The sequence below is a fragment of the Bos indicus genome, chromosome 13, assembly GCF_029378745.1.
Source record: "Bos indicus isolate NIAB-ARS_2022 breed Sahiwal x Tharparkar chromosome 13, NIAB-ARS_B.indTharparkar_mat_pri_1.0, whole genome shotgun sequence".
In the NCBI taxonomy this organism is placed as follows: Eukaryota; Metazoa; Chordata; class Mammalia; order Artiodactyla; family Bovidae; genus Bos; species Bos indicus.
In genome coordinates, this window is record NC_091772.1 from 2,079,363 (window position 1) to 2,104,227 (window position 24,865).

Sequence of the window (24,865 nt, forward strand, 5' to 3'; positions counted from 1 at the left end):
GGAGTTCACTCAAACTCATGTCTATCTAGTCGGTGATGCCATCCAGCCATCTCATCCTCTGTTGTCCTGTTCTCCTCCTGCCCCCAATCCCTCCCAGCATCAGAGTCTTTTCCAATGAGTCAACTCTTTGCATGAGGTGCCCAAAGTATTGGAGTTTCAGCTTTAGCATCAGTCCTTCCAGAGAACACCCAGGACTGATCTCCTTTAGAATGGTCTGGTTGGATCTCCTTGCAGTCCAAGGGACTCTCAAGAGTCTTTTCCAACACCACAATTCTGCCATTAGAGTGGCATTATCTGCATATCTAAGTTTGTTGATATTTCTCCTAGTAATCTTGATTCTAGCTTGTGGCTCATCCAGCGTGGCATTTCGCATGATGTACTCTGTCTGCATAGATGTTGAAGAATCAGTGTGGCAATATACAGCCTTGTCGTGCTCATTGGTGGGTTATTATTACTATTATTATTTGTTTTGCTTCTTCTGGACCTGTCAAGTCATTTTGCTTTCTAACCAAACATGTTTTTGAAGGAAGACAATCTAAAGATTGTCATTTTTTTTTCCAGTTAAAAAAATCTTAATGAATATGCTATGTGCTAGTGATTATATTAAGCATGCTTTTTAATTTTCTTTATCCTTTTCCTTTTACTATTAGTATGGTTATGTGTATGTTGTCTCTGTGTAACTTCTAAACAGTGAAATATGTTGTGTGAAAAGCAGTTAAGTTGGTTGAGACTGTGTAGAAAAATATAACAATTTAATTAAAAAATTTTTAGCTCATGGTGTTATTTGGGCATTTAAAATTTATTTTTGGTCCTTCTAGGTACTAGTTATGTGTTTGTTTTCTTCTCTCTGTCTCTCTTTTTTTATCTTCTTCTGCTCCTCCTTTTCCTCCTTCAGAATATCAGTTGTCTACACATATGATTTCACAAGGTTCAGTTTAAACTCGAGGAGAGAAACATCTCATGTACATCTGGAGGCTGGCTGGCAGAGAACATGCATTCTTAGGGCTGGAGTCTTAGCTGCTCTAGTGATGAGTGGGAGACCTGTCCCAGTGTGCTCTCTCATTTTAACTTCAGGGCATCCTCTCTGCTGGCTGGTGAGCTCTCCTTGTGACATGATGTCAGCTTCCAACCTGAGAAAAAAAATGCATGCTGATGACAGATGCATGCAGTAGGCAGGTACTAGGTACAGCAGGCAGAAATCTCAGATGGCCCCAGGACCCCCGCCCTGGAAACTGTGACCTTATGTCATTTCTGAAATGTGGTTATGTTGGGTGGCATGGTTGACTTTAAGAATGAGGTTTTCTTTGGTGGGTGTGTCCTAGTCAGCTGAGAATCTAGAAGGGACTCAATATAGTTTCAAGGAGAGAGAGGAATTCCACATGAGGAAGATTCTCCATTGCTGAACTGGACAATGGTGGGGCCACGTGGCCAGGAGTGTGGGTGGCATCTGGGAGCTGGGCGTGACCCCTGCTAACAGCCGGCAGAAAGTGCCCTCAGTCTTGTGACTGTAAGGACATGAGCTTGGCCAGCAATCTGGAAGTCATTCATTCCTCAAGCTCCAGAAAGGAAGGTAGCCTAGCAGAGACCTTGATTTTAGCCTTGTAAGGTGTTCAACAGAGAACCCTACAGCTGGACCCAGACTTCTGACCTACAGGACCACAAGCTACTAAATTGTTGTTTTAAGCCATCAAGTTCATAACAGTTTTGTGACATAGTCACAGAAAACCAACACGCAAGGGAAACCAGGCAAAAGAAGGTAGGTGTGTAATTGCAAAGGCATTGCCATTATTTAGAGAAAAATATAACACTTTTAAAATAACCCATAATAAATTCCTATGAAGAGCCCCCAGTTAAACATTTTAAAGCCAGTGAGCCACAGTAAATGCCAGACCCAGGAGCTGTAACTCTTCTGGGTTTCTCAAGGTGGTGCTTTTAGACTTTGGGAAGGGCGGAGGAATGATGAAGCTACACCCTTGCTAGATGTTTCTTGCGTGATGGTGACAATGTGCCGTCAAGGATGGTGGACGCTTTCCCGCCTTCCCTGTCATCCGCAGTGCTGGCTGAGCTTTCATGTGGCTTGGGGGGTCACTAACCCAGGGGCAAGAGGGGAGCTGGGGCACATGAATGAGGGCCACCTACTGGGGGTGATCCAGAGGGAGGTGCTGAGGGGCCGGGTGCACCCAGATCTTCTCAGGAGGGCCAGCCACCTCTCGGTTCTGGCTGGAGACCAGCATTCTGGGTCTATATCGTCCAGTCTTCCAGATGTCCAAGTGCAGCTGGGATTCCAAAGATTTACGGGAAATCTCCCCACATGTAAGTGTTAGCCGTCAGCTCAGATGTTAAAAGGTCACCGTGCCAGATGAAGCCCTCGGCAGCCCCTCCTCCAGCGTAGCCCAGAGGAGCAAGTCTGCGCGCAGCATGGAGCGTGAGCGCCAGGGGACAGGGGTTCTGTCCGCTCGGTCACCGTGGTGTCCTCGTGTCAAGCCGTGGGGTGCACTATGCATGCTTGTGGGGTGGCTCGGAGGAGACAGCAGTGTGTTTGTATCTATGTGGAACTTATCAAATGTGAGCTTACTTTGGTGAAACAAGTTTTAAAGAGCTGATTGCTTTTTGTTTTAAATTGAAGTGTAGTTGACTTACAACGTAGTGTTAGTTTCAGGTGTAAGCAAAGTGATGCACACACACACACACACACAGATGAGCTGTATGTCCTTATCAGATTACTTTGTGTGGTTGTGCCAACAGTGTCCTTTGGGCCCAGCCAATCCCTCTCTTTAACTGCAGCTCCACTGAGGCCTCTTCTGGAAGTCATCGGCAGTGAGAGGCATCAGAGGAGGAACTGTGCACTCTGCTCCGTGTGGCTGGCCCCATCCCGGGTGCTTTGCCCTGGCTGTCTCCCTTCACCCCACCCCGACTTCTGAGATGGGTACTAGCAGTACCTCCCTCTCGGAGAAGGCAGTGGCACCCCACTCCAGTACTCCTGCCTGGAAAATCCCATGGATGGAGGAGCCTGGTAGGCTGCAGTCCATGGGGTCACTAAGAGTTGGACACGACTAAGCGACTTCACTTTCACTTTTCACTTTCATGCATTGGAAGAGGAAATGGCAACCCACTCCAGTGTTCTTACCTGGAGAATCCCAGGGACGGTGGAGCCTGATGTTGTCTATGGGGTTGCACAGAGTTGGACACGACTAAAGCGACTTAGCAGTAGCAGCAGGAGCAGTACCTCCCTCTTAAAGATGCAGAGTGGGCTCAGAGAGGCGCAGCCAGTTGCTCGAAGACCACGCAGCTGGTAGACAGTTGTCCTCGGTTTCCTCTGATGGCCTTCTCCTCGATTGCTGCTCGGGGTGTGCTCTGGAGCCAGCAGCATCATCACCTCCTGGGAGCTTGGTAGAGATGCGGAGCCCATGGTCTCCATGAGAATCCTGTCTCAAACAGAATCTGCTTTTCTACCAAATAACTTGGCAATTTGTATGTATGGTAAAGTTTCAGGGCTCTAAACTTAGGTTATTCCTGAGCCACTTCTGTGGATTTGGTGAAATCTCTCTTTCACTTGAACTTATTACTCATCTTTTCCACTTAAACATTTTCACTTGAAAATAAAAAATAACTGATAAATAACTAATAACATGATAACGTTACTCTAGTAAATAGCTATTAGTTTATTTGTTGTGATAGAATTAAGTTCAGTACAGACTGACATAATTTTTCATATATAGAAGTTGTGTTAATGTGTGTGCACTCTACATTCTCTCTCCATGTGTAGTGGTAAAATACCTATATTTTACATGTAAGCTGTACCTTGAATAAACACTGTAATAAATTAATGATAAACTGTCCCTGTGGGCCACGAGTGGGAGTGTGTTCCAGCCGTGGTGCTTTGTAAATGCGGTCACCAAGTCTTCCCCTCCCATGGGCACACCCTTGAAGCGTCAAGCTCCCATCAGGTGGTGGGGCTGCCTCTCCATCCTTGGAGTCTGGGCCTGACCACGTGGTTTGCTTTGCCTGCTGCTACGGTAGCACGTGTGACACAGCAGAGACTCATGCAGGGGGACCCACACTCTTGCCATCCTCACCAACTTGGGATCTTGGTGTGACCCAAAGTAAATGTTTACTGATTAAGTCACAGAGGTTTGAGGTGGTTGGTTACACTGCGCAAACTCACTGATATGACAGTGCTCTAACATTCAGTTTGTAAAACAGTACTTTCCCATGTCTAATAGCAGATTGGAGCGAGAGAATCTGTTTTGATTCAGTCTTGCCCAGTTACTCTTCACTTGAAAACAAAATTTCAATATTAAATATATCGGGGAGAGCACTGAATGCTAGTCTTTTTGTGTTCAATACATAGATTCACAAAAACAGGCCTCAATGTGAGTCTCTTATATTTGTAGGTTTTCTTTTTCTCCTCCACTGAGCAATAAAAATATCACACTTAGCTAAGCTCCCCGTTGCTTTGAAATAAGACTGTATCTCAAGCACTGTGGCATCTGCCATTAGTGGTACTTTGCAGGCATATACTCTTCTTTGGCAAAAGAAAAATATAATTGTATTTCCCATCACAATAAATCCCATGGAGAATTATAATAGTCTCTTAAAAATATAAATATTTACCAGTTACTGTTCCCTTGGAGAGGGTAAGTATTTTGTTATTTTTGAAAGAAGCCAACTTCTGTTCACTGGCAAACTTACTGAAAGTTAACCATTTTTTAAACTTCAGTGAAATGTCATTTATAAAGCATAACATTCACCAACTCAAAATGCATGATTCAGTGGTTTTTAGTATATACACAAAGTTATGGAACCATTTTTACAGTCTAACCTCAGAACATTTTCATCACCTCAAAGAGAAATCCCACCCCCTTGAGCGAGTGGTCCCCACCTTCCCTGACCTTCCAGTCCTGTACAACCACTAACCTGCTCTCTGCATCTGTTCAGTTCAGTTCAGTTCAGTTCAGTTGCTCAGTTGTGTCCAACTCTTTGTGACTGCATGGACTGCAGCACTCCAGGCTTCCCTGTCCACCACCAACTCCCAGAGCTTACTAAAACTCATTTCCATCCAGTCGGTGATGCCATCCAACCATCTCATCCTCTGGCGTCTCCTTTTCCTCCTGCCTTCAATCTTTCCCAGCATCAGGGTCTTTTCCAATGAGTCAGTTCTTTGCATCAGATGGCCAAAGAATTGGAGTTTCAACTTCAACATTAGTCTTTTCAATGAATATTCAGGACTGATTTCCTTTAGGATGGACTGGTTGGATCCCCTTGCAGTTCTAGGGACTCTCAAGAGTCTTCTCCAACACCACAGTTCAGAAGCATCAATTCTTCGATGCTCAGCTTTCTTTTATAGGCCAACTCTCACATCCATATGTGACTACTGGAAAAATCATAGCTTTGAGTAGACAGACCTTTGTTGGCAGAGTCTTTGCTTTTTAATATGCTGTCTAGGCTGGTCATAACTTTTCTTCCAAGGAGAAAGCGTCTGTATCTGTGGATTTGCCTATTCTGGACATTTCATATACATGCAGTCATACAATATGTGGCTTTTGTGACTGGCTTCTTTCATTTAGTATAATATTTTTTTAAGGTGCATTCATGTTGTCACATGTATTTGTGTTGCATTCTTTTGATTGCTGAATAAAATTTATTGTATAGATATGCTATATTTTTAAAATCCATTTCTCAGTTCATGGATATTGAGATTATTTCAGCCTGTTGGCTATCTTGAATAATGCTACCATGAAAAAATACATCAAATTTTTTTGTATGGACATACATTTTCATTTCTCTTCAGAATTACTGGCCATATGGGGGAAGATCCCTGGAGAAGGGAATGGCTACTCGCTCCATTATTCTTGCCTGGAGAATCCCATAGACAGAGGAGCCTGATGGGCTACAGTCCATGGGACCCCAGTCCTTCAGTCATGACTGAGTGACTAACACACACACACACACACACACACACACAGTAATTCTATGTTTAACAATTTGAGGAATGCCAGACTGTGTTCAAAAGTGACTGCAGCATTTTATATCCCAGAAGCAATGTGGGAGGGTTCTGATTTCTCCAAGTTCTCATCAACACTTTTCTTAACCTGTTCTCTGATTAAAGTTATCCTAGTAGGTGTGAATAAGTATCTCATTGTGGTTTTAACTTAATTTTATATGATGGTTGAGCATTTCTTTAGGTATTTGTGTATCTTTTTTGGAGAAATGTCTATTTATTTACTCATTTTTAAATTGGGTTATCTTTTATCATTAAATTATAATAGTTCTTAAAATATTCTGGATAGGTCTCCTATTAGATATGCAATTTGCAAAAATCTTTTTCCGTGTTGTGGGTTGTCTTCACCTTCTTGATGGTGACCTCTGAAGCACAGAAGTTTTTAATTTGATGATGTCCAACTTACCTATTTTTTTTTCTGTGTTGTTTGTACCTTTAGCATTGTTTCTATGAAACCATTGCCTAAATCCATGGTCACACAGACTTGTTTCTATGTTGTATTGACTCCTAAGAGTTTTGTGTTTTCGCTGTCATGTTTACGTCTGTGACGCAGTTTGCACTATTGTTTGTGTGTGTGGTGTGAGGTAGGAGCCACCTTCCTGGCTTCGCATGTGGATTTCTAGTTGTCCCAGCACTGTTTGTGGAATAGTGCTTTTCAGCAAATATATTTTGTTATATCTTTTTTGTTATTATCTTTTTTACATTAAAAAATATTTTTGTTATTATCTTTTCCTCTTCAGTGGGCTTACATTCTTTGAAAAACAGCTTTTGTTTACACCAGCATTAATAGGATCTGGGATTTGGGGGCTTTTTATAACTATTTATTAGGTTTTCTTCTATGTTATAGAAAACTCTTTCTTCTTTTGAAAGACCAAATGCACACACAGAGACACATAAACACAGAGATTTGTAGAGGCTGATACACAGACACATGTGCTTACTCATCCATTCAGTCTCTTCTTTACCAAAGATCCCATTTACATCCTTCAGCACCTAGAGTAATAATACTTGGATGAAAAAGTTGGTAGCTTATGGCCTTGATTCACATATGAGTATAGCAGTTACAGAGGTTACAGAGGTCAGTTACAGAGGTTTGCCCATAATATCCCAGTAGCTAAATAGTTCATGACAAACTGTTTATACTGCTTCACCTCTATATAGTTAAGTATTTCAACATTGGGTTTCCCAAATGTTGTAATATCCTAGCCACGGACAGAAATAGAAAGGCTTATGGAATAATGCATCAGTTTTATGCTGGATAGTTACTTAAGGAATTAGAAAAGAAAAGCAAAATGTGTCCAGCATTTAAGTCTCTGGTTACAGAGACTTAAAGACTTGGGCATCAAGTGGTCTCTCAAAATGAAGAGCATGATATGGCTGAGTTATTAATCAATGAGCTTTTTTGGAACTGAGCTTGATTCATAGTCCCAGGAGGTAAACAGATTTAACTTCTCAGCCCTAGGCAGACCATTCAGTTATTCATCTGTTTACTGACAATGTCGGAAGTACCTAGTGTGTGATAGGCACTACCTTGGTGCTGGGTGTATACAGCTTGGTTCTAATCTTTTTTCTTTTTTTAAATGACATGGTTTTCATTTGTGGCTGTATTGGGTTGGCCAAAAAGTTTGATTGGGTTTTTCCATTCGATGTTACAGAAAAGCCTGAATGAACATTTTGATGAACCTTTCTACCTGGGAGCTTACAGTAGGCATCTCCACAAATAGATGATGATCTTTGCAAAATCCCAGTTCAGATTTTACAGACATCATTTTCCATGTCTGGATTGCCAGTTTTTCTGCCTCTACTTTCTTTCCAGATGGAAATGCACTTCCTCTTACTTCTGTGTACTTTTAACACCACCAGACCTGTGTCACTCCCCCACCCCACACAACATCTTGGAAAGATCTTGAAGCCTAAAGTCAATGTCAAGTCCAAAGTCTACATGACAACTTCTTAATGAAGACAATACAAAAATACACATAAAAAATATTGACTGTTTGTACACAGATGCAATTTCATTGTAAATCTTTCCTGTTCTGCACTGTTCTTCTTTGAAAGGTTTCTTAAAATTACTATCAGTTTTACCATCAATCAGGAAAAGATCATTGTATCTACTTCTAGAACATTTTGAATATCCTTGTTCAACTGCTGCTTAATTATTTTGGTAGGTCAAGAGGTGGAATTGGAGATCAGCAGCTTAATAAAGTATATAAACCCTGTAGGCTGAGTGTAGCAGTAACATTTCTGATGATTACGTGTTTTGTCATCTGTTTAGAAACTGTCACGAATTTATTAATGTCACTTTCTGATGTGTTTTAAAGAATACTAGGGGTTTTGATTTTGAAGTACAGAGATTTCCATGGAATGCAGAAGTCCTTTACATTCACTTTTCTCTGTTCTGTGTCGTTCCTTCACAGAGGACAGCGCTGTAATTGGACTAAGCAGAAATCACCTTTAGCCAGCCCCAAGCCATCTGGTATGTACTCTGCACATGGTGGGTAAGAGTTGATAGTTTTGTGGAGTTCTAGAACTTTCAGTCTGTAAAATGAATCCCTTCAGTCACACTGTTATCCCATCTGAAAGGCCTCTCAAAACTGGTTCACAGATGTTTTCTTTGATGTTGTGGAACACTCATCACCTGGCATTTTCTAGATTCAAGTTTATTCATTCTACCAGCTTTGGATGCTTCATTTTCTGCTAAATTTTCTTGCTGTCTGCACTGACTTTTGTGTACATTTAGTAAGCATCAGTGTATTAGTCACTAAGTCGTGTCTGACTCTTTGTGACCCCATGGACTATAGCCTGCGAGGCTCCTCAGTCCATGAGATTTCCCAGGCAAGAATACTGGAGTGGGTTGCCATTTCCTTCAGATATTATTATTAAAGTTAATGTTTTATGTAGTTCTTTCTGAGGAGAAATGTATGTGAGTTGTTTTTAATCTTATGCACATTTTGTTTAAAAAGATTCTCACAGATGCCAACTCACTGTCAGCCTGAATCCACTCTCTGTTTTATGGGAGCTACCTATAAAGATGATGTAATTAACTCCTTCCAGTGTTTCTCTGAAGTTCTGTTTTACAAATCTTTAACAAAATGCTAAAATGGAAATCAGAAATATATATGCACAGTTCTTTTTATTTATAAATGATGAATTGCCCATGCTTTATTCAAGAGCCAGAGTCCTAATGAATGCTCTTTTACAACTCCTTTGGCCAATTGTTATTTTCTTCTTGGTGTTGTAAATAAAAAATTTGAACTATATGTCATTTCTTACTTCAAGGGACAAGAAGTAATTTTATAGTGATCACATGAAAAAAATAACCAGCAGATTTATATTTATGGTAAAGAATCTGCCTGCAGTGTGGGAGACCTGGGTTCCATCCCTGGGTTGAGAAGATCCCCTGGAGAAGGGAATAGCTACCCACTCCAGTATTCTGGCCTGGAGAATTCCATGGACTGTATAGTGCATGGGGTTGCAAAGAGTCAGATACGACCGAGAGACTTTCACTTTCACTGATATCACATGTTCTTTGGGCTTCCGTTGTGGCTCAGTTGGTAAAGAATCTGCCTGCAATGGGGGAGACCTTGGTTCGATTCCTGGGTTGGGAAGATCCGCTGGAGAAGGGAAAGGCTACCCACTCCAGTGTTCTGGCCTGTAGAATCCCATGGACTATAGTGGATTCCAGGCTCTATGGACAGAGAAGCCTGGTGGGCTACAGTCCATGTGGTCTCAAAGAGTCAGACACAACTGAGTGACTTTCACATCACATCATGTCTATAAGTGAGCTCCAGGTCCCAAGCATTTAAAATCAGTATTATTTTCTTCTCCACGTTTAATGCCATGTCAGACATTCCATTATCTCCTGGCAGGGCCCATGGCTGATTTTCTTCCAGCCTTTCTGTGAGAGGAGGGAAGACTCATACTACCTGACAAGTTCTCCATACTACCATATCAGTACTTAACGATGACAGAAGATCAAGAAAGTAGATTTATTATTGAATGTTCCTACTTATTTTTAGTCAAGTGCAGTGTATTTTACTGTTCCCCGTGGATGATTCATAACCATGTCTCAGCAGGCAAACTCAAGTTGGGAATCTAAATAATTCACTAGAGACTTTTAAATCAGTGTGGACAGGATATCTACTTTTTGGTTTCTTTTTAATGTTTTTTTTTTGACTATCTAGTTTCTCTGTACAATCACTGTATTATCTTTAAAAAATAAGTATTGTTCATCATCTGTTTTACATGGTCCCTATGAAGAATTAGGTATTTTGTGAAAAGAAAGACTTGATTTAAGAATAAAAAAAAATAACCTAGAGCTTAGAAGTTGTTTGTTCTATATTTTATGATTTCTTGTATATTAAGTGGTATAAATGCCACCCATTTGGTTTTACAGAATTTAGATGGCATTGAGGCTTCCCTTGTGGCTCAGGTGGTAAGAATCTGCCTGCAATGCAGGAGACCTGGGTTCAGTCCCTGGGTTGGGAAGATCCCCTGGAGAAGGGAATGGCAACCCATTCCAGTATTCTTGCCTGGAGAATCCCACAGACAGAGAAGTCTGGCGGGCTACAGTTCATGGGGGTCACAAAGAGTTGGACATGACTGAGTGGCTGACACTTCAGACGGCATCGGGCCCCGGGACAACTAATGTAGAACGTGGGCTCCTCTTCCATCCCCACACCCGATAGGACCTGATTGAACCTGGCATCTCACTTGTCACTGGGGTTTTGATTGTCATCTTTGTGTTAGGCTTGCCTTTTCCCAGGGAGAAAATTCTTGTGTGTTTCCTGACATCTTCTTCTAAAAGTAAAAGCATTTTACTCTAGCAACATTCAATTGTTGCTGCTAAGTCGCTTCAGTCGTGTCCGACTCTCTGTGACCCCAGAGACGACAGCCCACCAGGCTCCCCCGACCCTGGGATTCTCCAGGCAAGAATACTGGAGTGGGTTGCCATTTCCTTCTCCAATGCATTAAAGTGAAAAGTGAAAGTGAAGTCGCTCAGTCGTGTCCAACTCTTTGCGACCCCATGGACTGCAGCCCACCAGGCTCCTCCATCCATGGGATTTTCCAGACAAGAGTACTGGAGTGGGGTGCCATTGCCTTCTCCGATTCAATTGTTGGCTGCTTTAATAATGAATTTTTATCCTGAAGTGAAATCTGATACTTTTATAATGTCCTCCCATATTTAAAATTGGAAATATCTGGACCCTGGCATCTGAACTATTCTTGTTTCATCTTGAACACTGGCGTAATTTTGTCATGATTCCAACAGTGGGATGTACATATGTTCTAAGTGGGTTACTTTTTTTTAGGACTATTACATCCACAGTGGGCATTCAGAATATATTTTAATTCCTGTAATGGCAAAAGGTATATTTTATGTTTTTCTTATTTAAGTTACATTCAGCTTAGTTTTTCATCAGTGTTAAAATAGAAAGAATTTAAATAAACCAAATGAGATGAATTATCCTCACTCTTAAATTTCTAGCTTCAGAGTGAGTCTTCTTAAAGAAGAATTTATTAGTTTGGTCAAACCAAAAGCCATGTGTTCAAGTTTCATGAAAGAAAACAAACCTTGGTACCTACTGACCTGTTTTGTTTGCATTTCAAAGATATACTATTTGCGAGGCAAAACTCACCTAGTTTTGGGGGTTGCTTTCTTCCTTTGGAGTGACTTGAAATTGTTTTTATTAAATATTGGTTATGTTCAGAATTTATACTATCAGTGTCATGTATGAAGCTCACCAAACTTTATGCTGACTTTATTTTTACTTCTACTTTGAGCCTTACACACTACCCTCACCTTGTTCACACCTGGAGAAAAATATGTTGTGCCAAGTTATTAGCATCTTTATTCTAGGGCTGCTGCATTGCTGTATAGGAACAAAGAGGCTTCTTGCTTGTTGTTTAACAAGCAAGTGATGAGTGCAGCTATTTTAAATACTAAAGTGTTACAGAAACTTATCCAAGGTACGGAAACAAGGATCCGTTACACATTTTCCTGGAGCCTATTCACACATCATGAAAGTCTTGGCTTTGGTGCCCCTGAGCAGACTTGAGATGGGATTTCTGCAGGAGTCTTTTATTAGGGCAGCATTCCCAGGGGGATGAGGGAGTGGGGAAGGGAAGGGAGAAGGGAGCCAGACAGGGGAAGGTGTGGGCAGTGTCTCTGCCTCGACCCAATACCTGGAGGAGCTCTGGAGCACAACTGCTCCAGGAATCTGCTCCTTCTGCTCTAGCGAGGGAGCTGGCCTTCCCATCTCTGCCTCAGACACCGACTGTGGGCTGGTGGGAGAGGGGCTGCAAACCAGGGAGCACTTGACTCTGTATCTGCAGGTAAAGCAGCTCTGGAAGTTGAAGAGTGCTTCTCTTAAGAAATGTGCAGTTGCCATCTTTAGAAGCAAAACACAAAAGCTGGGAGGTGGGCACACAGGACAATTAAAAGGTACCAGTGGTATCTGGACAGACACTGGAGTATCTCCTATACCTAGTCACATGTTGTCTCACCTACTTCCTCACTTATCTGGGCATATTCTTCATCCCTTAGGCCATTTCCTGGTGTCAGTTACATTCATTTTCTTGCTTCGAGTTGGTCATGAGCTACTGCTTCAAACAGCAGAATCCCAGACTACTGAAGGTAGTCTTCAGTAAATAGAGCTGCTACATGTATTAGAGTTAGAAGAAAATAAAAATCCATAATTTCAAAGCTTTCCTTAGATGGGTGTCTTCATGGATAACAATTTCAGTGCCCTGATAAAAGAGGCAGGGATATTCTGTGACTATATTGTTGGCATTTATTCTTGCTAGAAACATTTCCAAGCATACATGTTAACACGATGATTTCTCATTCTCATCTATTTTAACCATCCTTATAAATTTTATACTTTAGCTTTTGCCTTTAAAAGTATTTTCTTAAACCTTTTATGAAAATATATGGTGTTTCTGAACTGAATTGAAATGATGGTATTTCCTTTTAGTCAGTTAAGTTGCTTAGTTGTATCCAACTCTCTGTGACCCCATGGACTGCAGCACGCCGGGCTTCCCTGTCCATCACCAACTCCCAAAGCTTGCTCAAACTCATGTCCAGCCAGTCGGTGATGCCATCCAACCATCTCATCCTCTGTTGTCCCCTTCTCCTCCTGCCTTCAATCTTTCCCAGCATCAGGGTCTTTTCCAGTGAGTCAGTTCTTCGCATCAGATGGTCAAAGTATTAGAGTGTCAGCTTCAGCATCAGTCCCTCCAATGAATATTCAGGACTGATTTCCTTTAGGATGGACTGGTTGGATCTCTTTGCTGTCCAAAGAACTCTCAAGAATCTTCTCCAACACCACAGTTCAAAAGCATCAGTTCTTTGGCACTCAGCTTTCTTTATGGTCCAACTCTCACATCCATACATGACTACTGGAAAAACCATAGTTTGACTAGACTCACCTTTGTTGGCAAGTAATGTCTTTGCTTTTTAATATGCTGTCTAGGTTGGTCATAACTTTTCTTCCAAGGAGCAAGTGTCTTTTAATTTCACGGCTGCAGTCACTATCTGCAGTGATTTTGGAGCCCAAAAAAACAAAGTCTCTCACTGTTTCCATTGTTTCCCCTCTATTTGCCATGAAGTGATGGGTGTTTCTTTCCTTGGGCACTTTCAACTCAGTATAGCACAAAAATGTGGCCTAGTAGAAACAGCATGTGAACAGCAAGGCATTTCTCTTTAGCCTCATTTAAAATTTAAAAAAAAAAAAAAAAGGTTGTGATAACAGGCTGAATTGGAGGCTGGGAAGTCTAAGATCACACTTGAAATTAATTTAAATAATGTGTTTAGCCTAGCATATCCTAATTATTATCATTTCAACATTCAATACTATTAATTATATTTTGCTTTTTAATTTTTTATTGGGTGTAAATTCGATACAACAAATCTCAATTCAAACTAGCCATATTTCAAGTGCTCAAAACCACTTTGGCCAATGGCACTGTATTGGACAGTGCAACTTCAGAATGTTATAGAAAAGCTCTGATAAGAGGCTTCTTTCCTTTGAGACAAAACTTTTTGTCAGCAGTCTGAATCTTCCAGCTTGGTAACCCCATTCAATAAAGCAATGAGGTGGCATTGTTGTCCAAAGAAAGTGAGCTGATCTGTCTTTGATGAGCTATTGTCACTTCCATTTGGTACTTAATGCCCTGTAGGCATGAATTATGATGAAAATGATTGGGTTTGACAGCTAAGATATCAACGATAACCTTCAGGAGTGCAGAGTTACTTTTTGAAAGACCCCGGGTCTTGATTGAAGGGGAGACTGTGTAGAAATTTTAAAGAGGAGAGGAAGGCATCTTAGGAAATGGAAAAAATGGTGTATATGTATATAATGTGTGTTGGCAGAGAAGAGTGTAGATAAGTTTGAGTACTGGCATGTAATCTGACAAGGCTGGAATACTAACTGCACAGTAAGAAAGGTAGTTAGTGTCTAGACTGATGCCAGTTTTGAAAACCTAGATTGTGCAGAGTATGAAGTGGGATATCATCATGGCTTAGTTTACACACTAGGCTCTGTTTTTGGAATCCCTCCAAAATGTAGTGACTTGAAACAACAGAAGCCCCCTCATCACCTCACATTTCCTGTGAGTCAGGGGTTCTGGAAGGGCTTCATTGTGCCCTTCTGGCTTAGAGGACCTTTCAGGTAGCTGCATTCAGACAGTATCTGAAGCTGCAAGAGCAGGAGGCTGGAGCAGCTGGAGGCTGGCTGGGTTTCCCCGCCACAGGCTCAGGATGTCTCCGTGGCTCTCTTCATGGGTAACCATGGGCTTCCTCATGGTCTGCTGGCTCTAGGGCAGCTGGTGCTTCCATGGGCCCTGTGATTATTCCCCCTGACAAGTGAGAGGCACCTCTGCTCGGGAAGGCTCCTTGGAAATAATGCTGCATCATTTCCATCACATGACTTTGTTACTGGGGAGTCATGAGCCAGTCCAGTTTCAAGGGGAGGAGACATAAATGTCCACTTCTCAGTGGGAGGGTGCTAAAGTCGCCTGGTGTGGAGAGAGTGTTGGAAGAACTGTCCCAGAACCCCTTCCCAGCATCACTGCTGTCTGCATCTTGCCCCCGGGCCATGCCCTGGGAGTGTTGTAGCGTGAGCTCACCATTCATTCCTGGGTCCACTTCCACACAGGCGCTCTCTCTCCTTTCCTCACCTGGGGAGCTAGACTGAGCAGCCCTTAAGGACAGCTGAAGCCTTCAGTTCCGGCAGTGAATGGCCAGCCCTGGCCTTCCGTCCCCCTTTCAATATCTTTACTTGCCTTTACTGGTAGAGGCTCCCGCTAGCGTGGGCATGCCCCAGCCTCACATTCTCCTCGCATTCTTGATTTGTGGAATAACTGAGGGGTAAGAGAAACAGCAAACACAAAGGAAAGAAGAATCTTCTAACCATTTACTTCACCCCTCTACCACGTAGGGATATCTTCTTCGTACAAAAGGATTTTCACCCTTGGCTAACGGCAGGGCTCTTCTCTCCCTTCTTCCGTTTCTAGGGTGGCTCTCTATTGCTCTGCTTTTGGTTTCCATGAACATCTGGGCTTATTTCCCGAGGTGATTAGAAGGAAGGAGGAAGGATATGAGACCAGCACATAACTTGTGTAAGAGAGCTTTCCTAAATATTCCTAAGGCCAGCATTCTGCCACATCCTGTTCTCCCTGGTTTTCATAGGAAGGTCTCCATTCTTTGCCAGAATCTCAAATTTATCTGAATACCAGCCTTGAAACTAGGTGTGTGATGAGCTTTCCTGTACTTTCCTAGCCTTCCTTCCTCTTGCTAAATCACAGCCTTTAACTAGAAAATATTAAAATGCCAACAGCAGAAGAGTTTAGAGGTATTAAATTCTGCAACTTAATTACTGTGAACTACATTAAAAAGAAGACTTGATGGATAGAGAAATGGATAAAGATCTAGGTATTCAAAAAGGCTAGTTGGTAGGAATATGGTTGTTCACCGGGAAAAAAATCTTTCAATTTTTCTTTATTTTTAAAATAAAATACTAGAGAAGAAAAGCATAAACCATAAAATTATAGTGTGATACATTTGGGAAAATAATGTCCATTTTCTACTTTAGCAGTTGCTGAAGTCTTATCCTGTTTTTCAGTCCAAATAAAATTTCAGAAATTTTTGTCCTTAGCAAAGTTATTTATCCTGACTTGTTTCCCAAAAGATTTGAAGAAACTGAAAAAGATCTAACAGTCCAGTATTTTTTAGTTTGACTAGGATTTTCACATATAGCTTTTTAATATGCTATTATTGAAGTTCTTAAGACATTAAAATTGCTTTTGCGTGACATTTCCCAAGAGCCCTTGTGCAATCCTGACAGCAGGAACTTCTTATTCCAAAGACAGAGTTTCTTGTCCCCATATATGGTCCCACACTCCCCTATCTTGAGTTGGGTAGCCTGAATCTTTTCCAGGTTTGAAACATTTTTTCCCTGCTACAGTGAGAAGGTTTGCTTTGTTTGGTTTGTTTCTGTAAAAAAGAATTTTACAGAAATTTACAATTTAGCTCCCTGACCCTTTTAATTTTTTTGATTTGTCAATAATCAAAAAGCCAGTAGAAGTTGTTGCATTTGCAAAGTCTTTGCTTACTCTTCTGAAATGAACAAAAGAGCAGGCTTCATGATTTCATTGTCCTCAGTTGGGGAAGGGCAGCTTGCTGAGGACTGAGGACTAAAATAAACCCTCCCAGGAAAGGGAACCAGCCAGTGACCTTGGGTCGTGACCACCTTGCAGATCAACTGCTCCCTTCCTTGCTGTTTTTTTGTGGCTTCTGGCGGGGCATCAAGTGTCACAAATGCAGAAGAGAGCAGTCTGAGGAGGACTCCAGTGCCTCTGCGGGCAAAAGTGCTGACGTGATCCCCTAATCCCTGTATGGCCGCAGGCTTTCACAGCGGGCAGGCAGGGAGCGGAGAGAAGGCACTCCTCAACAAAAGAGAAGCGGCAAGAAACTGATGCCGTGGCAGTCACTTTTACACTCCTCAAGGAATAATAGAGCAGTCTGGAATTTGGAGAGATGCGTGCAGATGTTAGTAGCCCTTACTGATCCAAAAGAGAAATAAAAGTCACACCTACTGCTCGAAGCAATTAGAAGTGTATTGGAAAACTGGAGGGTGCTCCTGGTGACTGATAATTTCTTACCTGGTTCGCTGCCTTTTGGTGTGGGAGGAAGAAGGTGAGCTCTGAAGCCTGCGGCTTGGTTTTCCCATCTGGAAAATGAGCACAGTGTCACCAATTTCATTGGGTTTCGGGTCTTTACAAGGAGGTGGGGGATATGCGGGACCTATCTTCTATAGGTAGTATCTTCCTTCCCATTTTTCTCTCCATGGATATTTGTGAGCTTCCAAACTACTTTCTTCTGTGTGACGTTTCCCACGAGCCCTTGAGTCGTCATGAAAGCAGGAACTGCTTATTCCAAAGAGAGGATTTCTTGTCTCCCCATATTTTCTGTTTTGACCTGGGCATCCTGAACCTTTTCCAGACCTGAAACATGGGTCTACCCACCTCCCCCCACAATGGAAGTGTTCACTTTGATCTGTTTCTGTAAAAGGGAGAAAAAAATAAATAAACCCCACTCAGCTCCCTGGCACTAGAGGTGTTAACTCTTCTCCTTTTGCTCCTCAGAAACCCTCTGCTCTTTCTTCTGTACGAAAGTAAAGGAAGGAAGGATCTGCACCTTGAGGAGCTTCAGGTACTACTCTGTCCTTCCGTTAAGGACTTTCTCCTGCCTAACGGGGCCCACCCTCTCTGCCTTTAGAACCTGTGGCTTCTGGTACAGGTGCTGCTGTTAGGATGACCATCCCTGGATTGAATCCCTCTTCCTGTAGTCATGCCGTCTCTGCTTCTCCTCTGCACACATCTGCTGGCACCTTTGCCTCTCCTGGGGCTTATTTCTGCCATTCCCACAGCTTCAGTCCTATCTAAAAACCTGCCCTGCTTTGCCTGCCTTGTCTTTCTTCTTCCTTCTGCCTTTTTCACAAAAATTGAAGTGAAATTCATATGACAAAAATCACCCATTTAAAAGTGAGCAATTCAGTGTCATTTAGCACATTCATAAACTTGTACAACCACCACTTCTTTCGAGTTCTAAAACATTTTCATCACCACCAGAGAAGCCCCCATACTCATAAAGCAGGGCTTTCCCCACTTCCCCTTTCCCAATCCCTGGCAACGTATCTATGAATTTGCCTATTTTGGATATTTCATGTAAATGGAATCACATATTCTGTGACCTTTCACTTCAGTTCAGTCGCTCAGTCAGGTCCGACTCTTTGCAACCCCACGGGCTGCAGCACGCCAGGCTTTCCTGTCCATCACCAACTCCCAGATCTTACTCAAACTCATGTCCATTGAGCTGGTGGTGCCATCCTACCATCTCATCCTCTGTCGTCCCCTTCTCCTCCTGCCTTCAATCTTTCCCAGTATATTATTTTTAAGAGTCGTCGATGTTGTAGCGTGGATGAGTATTTCATCCCTTTTTATAGTTGAATACAATGTCCATTGTCTGCATATACCAGTTTGTTTATCCGTCCGTCCATTAGTGGACAGTTGTGGTGTTTTCGTCTTTTGGCTGTTGTGAATCGTGCTGCTATGAACATGTGTATACATGTATTTGAGCCTTTTCCCGTTGTTCTGGGATATACCTAGGAATGGAATTGCTGGGTCGTATACTAACTCTGTGTTTAACTTTTGGGGGTGGGGTGGAACAGTGCTGGGTCTTCTTTACAGCCATGAGAGCTTCACGAGGCATCACGCAGGCGCTCTAGTTGCGGGCTCAGCTGCCCTGCGGCATGTGGGGCCTTAGTTCCCAACCAGGGATCAGACCCACGCCCCCTGCATTGGAAGGTGGATTCTTATCACTGGGCCGTGAGGGAAGTCCCTATTTTGAACTTCCTGAGGAATTGCAAAGCTCTTCTCCACAGTAGCTGCACCATTTTTCACTCCCACTATCAATGCACTTGAGTTCCCATTTCTCCACATCGCTGCCGACACTTACTTTCTTTTTCATTTTTTAAAGGCATCTGATGAGTGTGAAATGGTATCACATGTGGTTTTGATTTGCATTCCATGATGACTAACCATGTGCATCTTTTCATGCGGTGCTTGGCCATTTGTATAGCTTCTTTGAAGAAATGTTAGTTCAAGTTATTTACCCATTTGTTTAAGTGTGTTGCTTGCTTTTTTGTTATTAAATTGTAGAAGTTTTTTTTTTTTATATATATATATTCTGGTTACTTGGTCTTTCTCAGATATATGACTTGCAGACTTTCTCTCATTTTATAGATTGTCCTTTCACTTTCTTGATAATGTCTTTTAATGCACACAAGTTTTTAATTTTAATGAAGTTGAATTCACCTGTTTTTTAATGCTATTGCTTTTGCACATGTCAAATATAAGAATCTGCTGCCAAACCCAAAGTTATATTTTGACTCTTCAGAGCACCTCCTCTCTTTGCTTTTGTTATCGTTTTCCGCTGTAGTGATTCTGGAACTGTGGTACTGCACCTCAGGAGAAAGCAGCGGCCCAGTGAACAGTCATGTAGTTGCATCGGGGATTATTACAAGTGTGCTAGACTCCAGACACTTCTCGTGTTTATGGTCACGCCCTTGGAACCACGATGAGAACCTTGTTGGCTATTCAAAGCAGAGCCACCATGCAGGCTTTTGGGTGAAAACTGCTTGTTAAAATTTCAAGGGAGGCAGAGGTTGGAGAGATTAGAAGGAGGAAGACTCCACATGTCATTGCTGGCTTTGAAGATGGAGAAAGATGAGCCAAGGGATAGGGTCAGCCTCTAGAAGCCTAGAACAGCTCCAGCCAACAGCATGTAAGGGAATCAGGACCGCAGTCCTATAGCAACATAGAACCAAACTCTGCCAGCAAACTAAGTGAGCTTAGAAGTGAATTCCCCCCTAGGGACACTGAAAAGGAATTCATCCCTGCCGGCATCTTGATCTTGACCTTGTGAACACTGAGCACAGAAACTAACCAACCCTCCCAGACTGTGACCTACAGAACGGAGAATGTTAAGTTTACCTTTGAATGCCTAAAAAGAAGTGAATGTTGTGAGCATCATTATAAGGATATCTTGGTTATTTTTTTTTAAACTGAAGATCGCAGTGTATCATGTATTGTTTAGTAGATTTTTAAATTAAATACATATTGATTTTATTCATGTAACAAATGAAAACAAAATAATTCCAAGGGAGCCTTCTAGAAAAGAACAAAGCATGTGGGCTTCCCGTTTGCTGTTCTCTGGTTTATGCATGTGTTCAGCTGTGTTAGTCATTGTCTTCAATTATATGAGCATTTTTAAAAAAGCCTTCTCTCATATAAAGGAAAACTGTGGCATAGGCATCAAAATCAGGAAGGAATCAGAAGGAGCGAGAGTGAGGAGGAAGACAGGTGATGTTGCCAGGATTGGTTGCGGGGGTTGTCACATTTTTTTCCCAGTAAGTTTGACAACTGGTCCATTCCTTTGAGAGTAGTGAGGCTGGGTGAGGCCTCCACCCAGGGCTACCCATGAGTGTCGGAGGTAATTTCGGGCCTGGCAGGGCCTCCTGAAAGAGGCTCCCTTCCAGATAGGTGAAACAGGGGCTTTTCTTACCTTCGCAGTTGGGTTAGGAGAAGTTTGAGGAGACACGTAGACTAGGGTCCTGGGACCTTCATGCACTGAACAGGAGCATCTGCAAGTAGAATTCCCCCCTGGGTAGAGGGCCAGGTGGGAGCCCAAGAACTCTGAGAAGCAGGTCCTCGAGGGGCAGCAGATATCATCAGGCCTGACTCGGGGACTAGCCAGAACTCACCACTGACTATGAAGCTCGGTCTTCAGAGTTTGGCAGGAGCTTTACAGCATCACTATGAGGATACAATTCTCATCTGATACAAACAAACCAGCCAACCACTCTCAAAACCAACTGCTTGCTCTTAGAGAGTGCATGACACATAACAAGTGCTCAATTAATGATCGTCATTATTTGTGTTGAATATACCAAAGGATGGTCTGACAGTTCGCTCCTTAGAGAAGCCCTTGGCTAGGATTTCCGGGCTAAGTGTAGACTGTCGCCTGCTGTCTGAGGCATCCACTGTGATGCTGCATTTCCTGTTGGAGTAGAAGTACAGGGGCAACAAGAAGCTCCTCTACGTTAGTGTGTGCTTTCCGATCAGTTATGAGAGTGACTGTCTGCAGCGTTAAGTGCTAAAACAGACCCAGAAATCCTGCACAGGAAGGGCTTTAGGAATCTCTGCCTCCAGTAAAAGGGCACATGTCCCCTGCCTGTGCCCACTGCCTTTCAGGGAGTTTACCATTTGATGGGGAACTCCAGGAGCTAAAGTCCACACAGCAAGAGGACATACCAGATATCAGCGGAGATCCCCTCTCAGAATGGCATGGAAGTGAAAGATTTACTTCCTTATTTCATGTTTTATCTCTTAAAATGGTGAACTTATTTTTTTTTTTACTTTATTATCTAAAAAATTTCTTTTGCAACAAATATGGATTTATTATGTTTAAAACTTTTTCTTTTAAAATTTCTATATATTTAAATAAATTTTTATTGAAATATAGTTGATTTATAGTATTATATTAGTTTCAGATATACAATTATACTCCACTTAAAGTTATTGTAAAGCACTGGTTATGTTCTCTATTCTGTACAGTACATCCTGGTAGCTTTTTTCTTTTGTCCATAGCGGTTTTACCCCTTTACCTGCCTTGCTACTTCTTCCATTCTTCTCATCTCCAGTATGACTAGTTTTTTCCTCTTTATTTGTGATTCTGCTTCTGTTTTGATTTGTCGTTGTTACTGTTAAGTCACTAAGTTGTCTCCCCACAGACTGTAGCACACCAGGTTCCTCTGTCCTCTACCACTTGCCAGAGTTTGTTCAGACTGCTGTCCGTTGAGTCGATGATGCCATCCAACTATCTCATTCTCTGCTCCCTGCTTCTCCTTTTGCCTTCAATCTTTCCCCACCTCAAGGTTTTTTCCAGTGAGTTGGCTCTTCACATCAGGTGGCCAAAATATTGGAGCTTCAGCTTCTGCAACAGTCCTTCCAGTGAATATTCAGGGTTGATTTCCTTTAGGATGGACTGATTTGATCTCCTTGCTATCCAGGGGACTCTCAAGACTCTTCTCCAACACCACAGTTCAAAAGCATCAATTCTTCGGTGCTCAGCTTTCTTTATAGTCCAACTCTCACATCCATATATGACCACTGGAAAAACCATAGCTTTGAGTAGATGGACCTTTGTTGGCAAAGTAATGTCTCTGCTTTTTAGTATGCTGTCTAGGTTTGTCAAAGCTTTCCTTCCAAGGAGCAAGCATCGTTTAATTTAATGGCTTCAGTCACAGTCTACAGAGATTTTGGAGCCTAAGAAAATAAAGTCTGTCACTGTTTCCACTTTTTCCCCTTCTATTTGCCATGAAGTGATGGCACTGTATGCCATGATCATAGTTTTTTGAATGTTGAGTTTCAAGCAAGCCTTTTCACTCTGCTATTTCACTCTCATCAAGAGATTCTTTAGTTCCTCTTCAACTTTCTGCCATCAGAATTATATCATCTGCATATTTGACATTGTTTATATTTCTTTTGGCAGTTTTGATTGCAGCTTGTGATCCAGCCGAGTATTTTGCATGATGTACTGTGTATAGAAGTTAAATAAGCAGGATGAGAATATACAGTTCTCTCGTACTCCTTTCCCAATTGTGAACCAGTCAGTTGTTCCGTGTCTGGTTCTCTTGTTTCTTGACCTGCATACAGGTTTCTCAGGAGACAGATAAAGTGACCTGGTATTCCCATCTCTAAGAATTTTCCACAGTTTATTGTAATCCACACAGTCAAAGGCTTTAATGTAGTCAATGAAACAAGTAGATGTTTTCTTGGAACTCCCTTGCATTCTCCATGATCCAGCAAATGTTGGCAATTTGATCTCTGGTTCTTCTTTGTTACCCAGCTTGTACATCTGCAAGTTCTTGGTTCACATACTAGTGAAGCCTAGTTTGGGGGATATTGAGCATAACGTTGCTAGTGTGTGAAGTGAATGCAATTGTGTGGTAGTTTGAACATTCTTTGGCATTGCCCTTCATTGTGATTGGAGTGAAAACTGAACTTTTCCAGTCTTGTGGCCACTGCTGAGTTTTCTAAATTTGCTGACATATTGAGTGCAGCACTTTAAGAGCATCATCTTTTAGGATCTGTTTTGATATATTAATTCATTTGTTTTACTTTTTAGATTACACATAGAAGTGATAGCACACAGTATTTGTCTTTCTCTGACTTTTTTTCACCAAGTGTAATATCCTTCAATTTTGTCCGTGTTGTTGCAATAGCAAGATTTCTTTTTTATGACTTGAGTAGTAGTCCACCGTTCACTTTTCACTTTCATGCATTGGAGAAGGAAATGGCAACCCACTCCAGTGTTCTTGCCTGGAGAATCCCAGGGACGGGGGAGCCTGGTGGGCTGCCGTCTCTGGGGTCGCACAGAGTCGGACACGACTGAAGCGACTTAGCAGCAGCGGCGGCAGTAGTCCACGATATATTTGTAACACATCTTTTTTATCCATTCCTCTGTCAATGGATACTTAGGTTGCTTCCACACCCTGCCGTGTTTAAATAGTGCTGCTGTGAATGTTGGGGTGCGTGTATCTTTTTGAAGTAGTGTTTTCATTTTTTTTTTTGGATATATGTCCAGGAGTGGGATTGCTTAAGACTTTTTTGTTTTGACGATTAAGCCAGATCAGAGTGATTATCTGGGAAAAAAGCTGGGACATTTTTTGTACATTTTTTTCCCATAGGCAGTGTTTTAGTCTGCTAGATATGCCATAACAAAATGCCACAGACTGGTTGGCTTGAACAACAGAAACTTGTTTCCGCAGAGATCTGGAGGTTGCGAGTCATCAGGTGTGCTTCTCCTGAGGTCTGCTTGGCCTGCAGATGGCCACTTCCCTGCTGTGTCCGCACAGTCTTTTCTCTGTGCACACACATCCCTGGGGTCCTTTTGTGTGTCCGAATTTCCTCTCCTTACAAGGCTTGCAGTCAGATTGGATGAGGGCCTACCATTGGAGCCTATTTCTATTTTAATTACCTCATTAAAGGTTCCGTCTCCAAATAGGGTCACAGTTTGAGGTACTGGGAGTTCAGGCTTCAACCTATGAATTTTGGAGGAGACAAAATTCAGTGCATAGTAGGCAGCACACGGGTGAAGGAGAACATAGACAAGTAGGAATGAAGACCCAGAAAAGTGAGTCAAAAGTCAGAGCCATGGGGAATAAGGAGAATTTGTAGGAGGGGACTCTATGCACTGCTAATGAGATAGAAACAGTTTTGTTACCTGATCAATGTATCAATTAGCTTTTGCTGCATAACAGACTAGCCCTAAAACATCCTGGCATAAACCATCAACCATTTAGTTAGCTCACAATTGACGGGGTTGGCAGTTTGAACTCCCCGTAGTGGGGAAAGTTCTATTGCTCTCCACTGAGCTTATTTAAGCATCTGTTGTCAACTGCTGGGCATACTGAGAGCTGGCTGGTCGAGGATGGTCTTAACTGGATGACGCATTTCTCCTCCATGTGTATCTTGATTTCTAGCAGGCCAGTTTGGGCTTCAAAGAAAGTGCAAGAGAGAGAGTGTGAATGAGTATAAAAGCACATACCCTCCTTTCTTCCACACTCTGGTTGTCAGGGGAAGTCACAGACCAGTCTAGATTAAAGAGATGGGGAAATATACCTTTTCAGGTGAATGGTTTTGTGACAAAGATTATTTGACTATGAAAATTATGTAGCCTGTTATATTTATATTCATAATACTTTGCCACTCTCTAGCTCAGACAGTAAAGCATCCGCC

The 24,865-nt window shown here is 42.1% G+C and overlaps 1 protein-coding gene across 12 annotated transcripts in view; it reads left to right on the plus strand.

The window, feature by feature from the left end:
- The window catches only part of PLCB4 (phospholipase C beta 4), a 485,151-nt gene that overhangs the window by 175,137 nt on the left and 285,149 nt on the right, over nucleotides 1-24,865 (plus strand). For 7 of the 12 annotated variants that reach the window (XM_070800681.1, XM_070800689.1, XM_070800690.1 and 4 more), the window contains one exon: nucleotides 8,419-8,495. The exons of 1 other annotated variant lie outside the window; for it this stretch is intronic. In XM_070800681.1, coding sequence (XP_070656782.1) covers nucleotides 8,493-8,495 — 3 coding nt within the window. In that variant the 5' untranslated portion in view covers nucleotides 8,419-8,492. Of the gene's footprint in view, nucleotides 1-8,418; nucleotides 8,496-17,647; nucleotides 17,715-24,865 lie in introns of all 12 variants that reach the window. 4 more of the 12 variants (XM_070800683.1, XM_070800686.1, XM_070800684.1 and 1 more) reach the window with 2 other exon arrangements.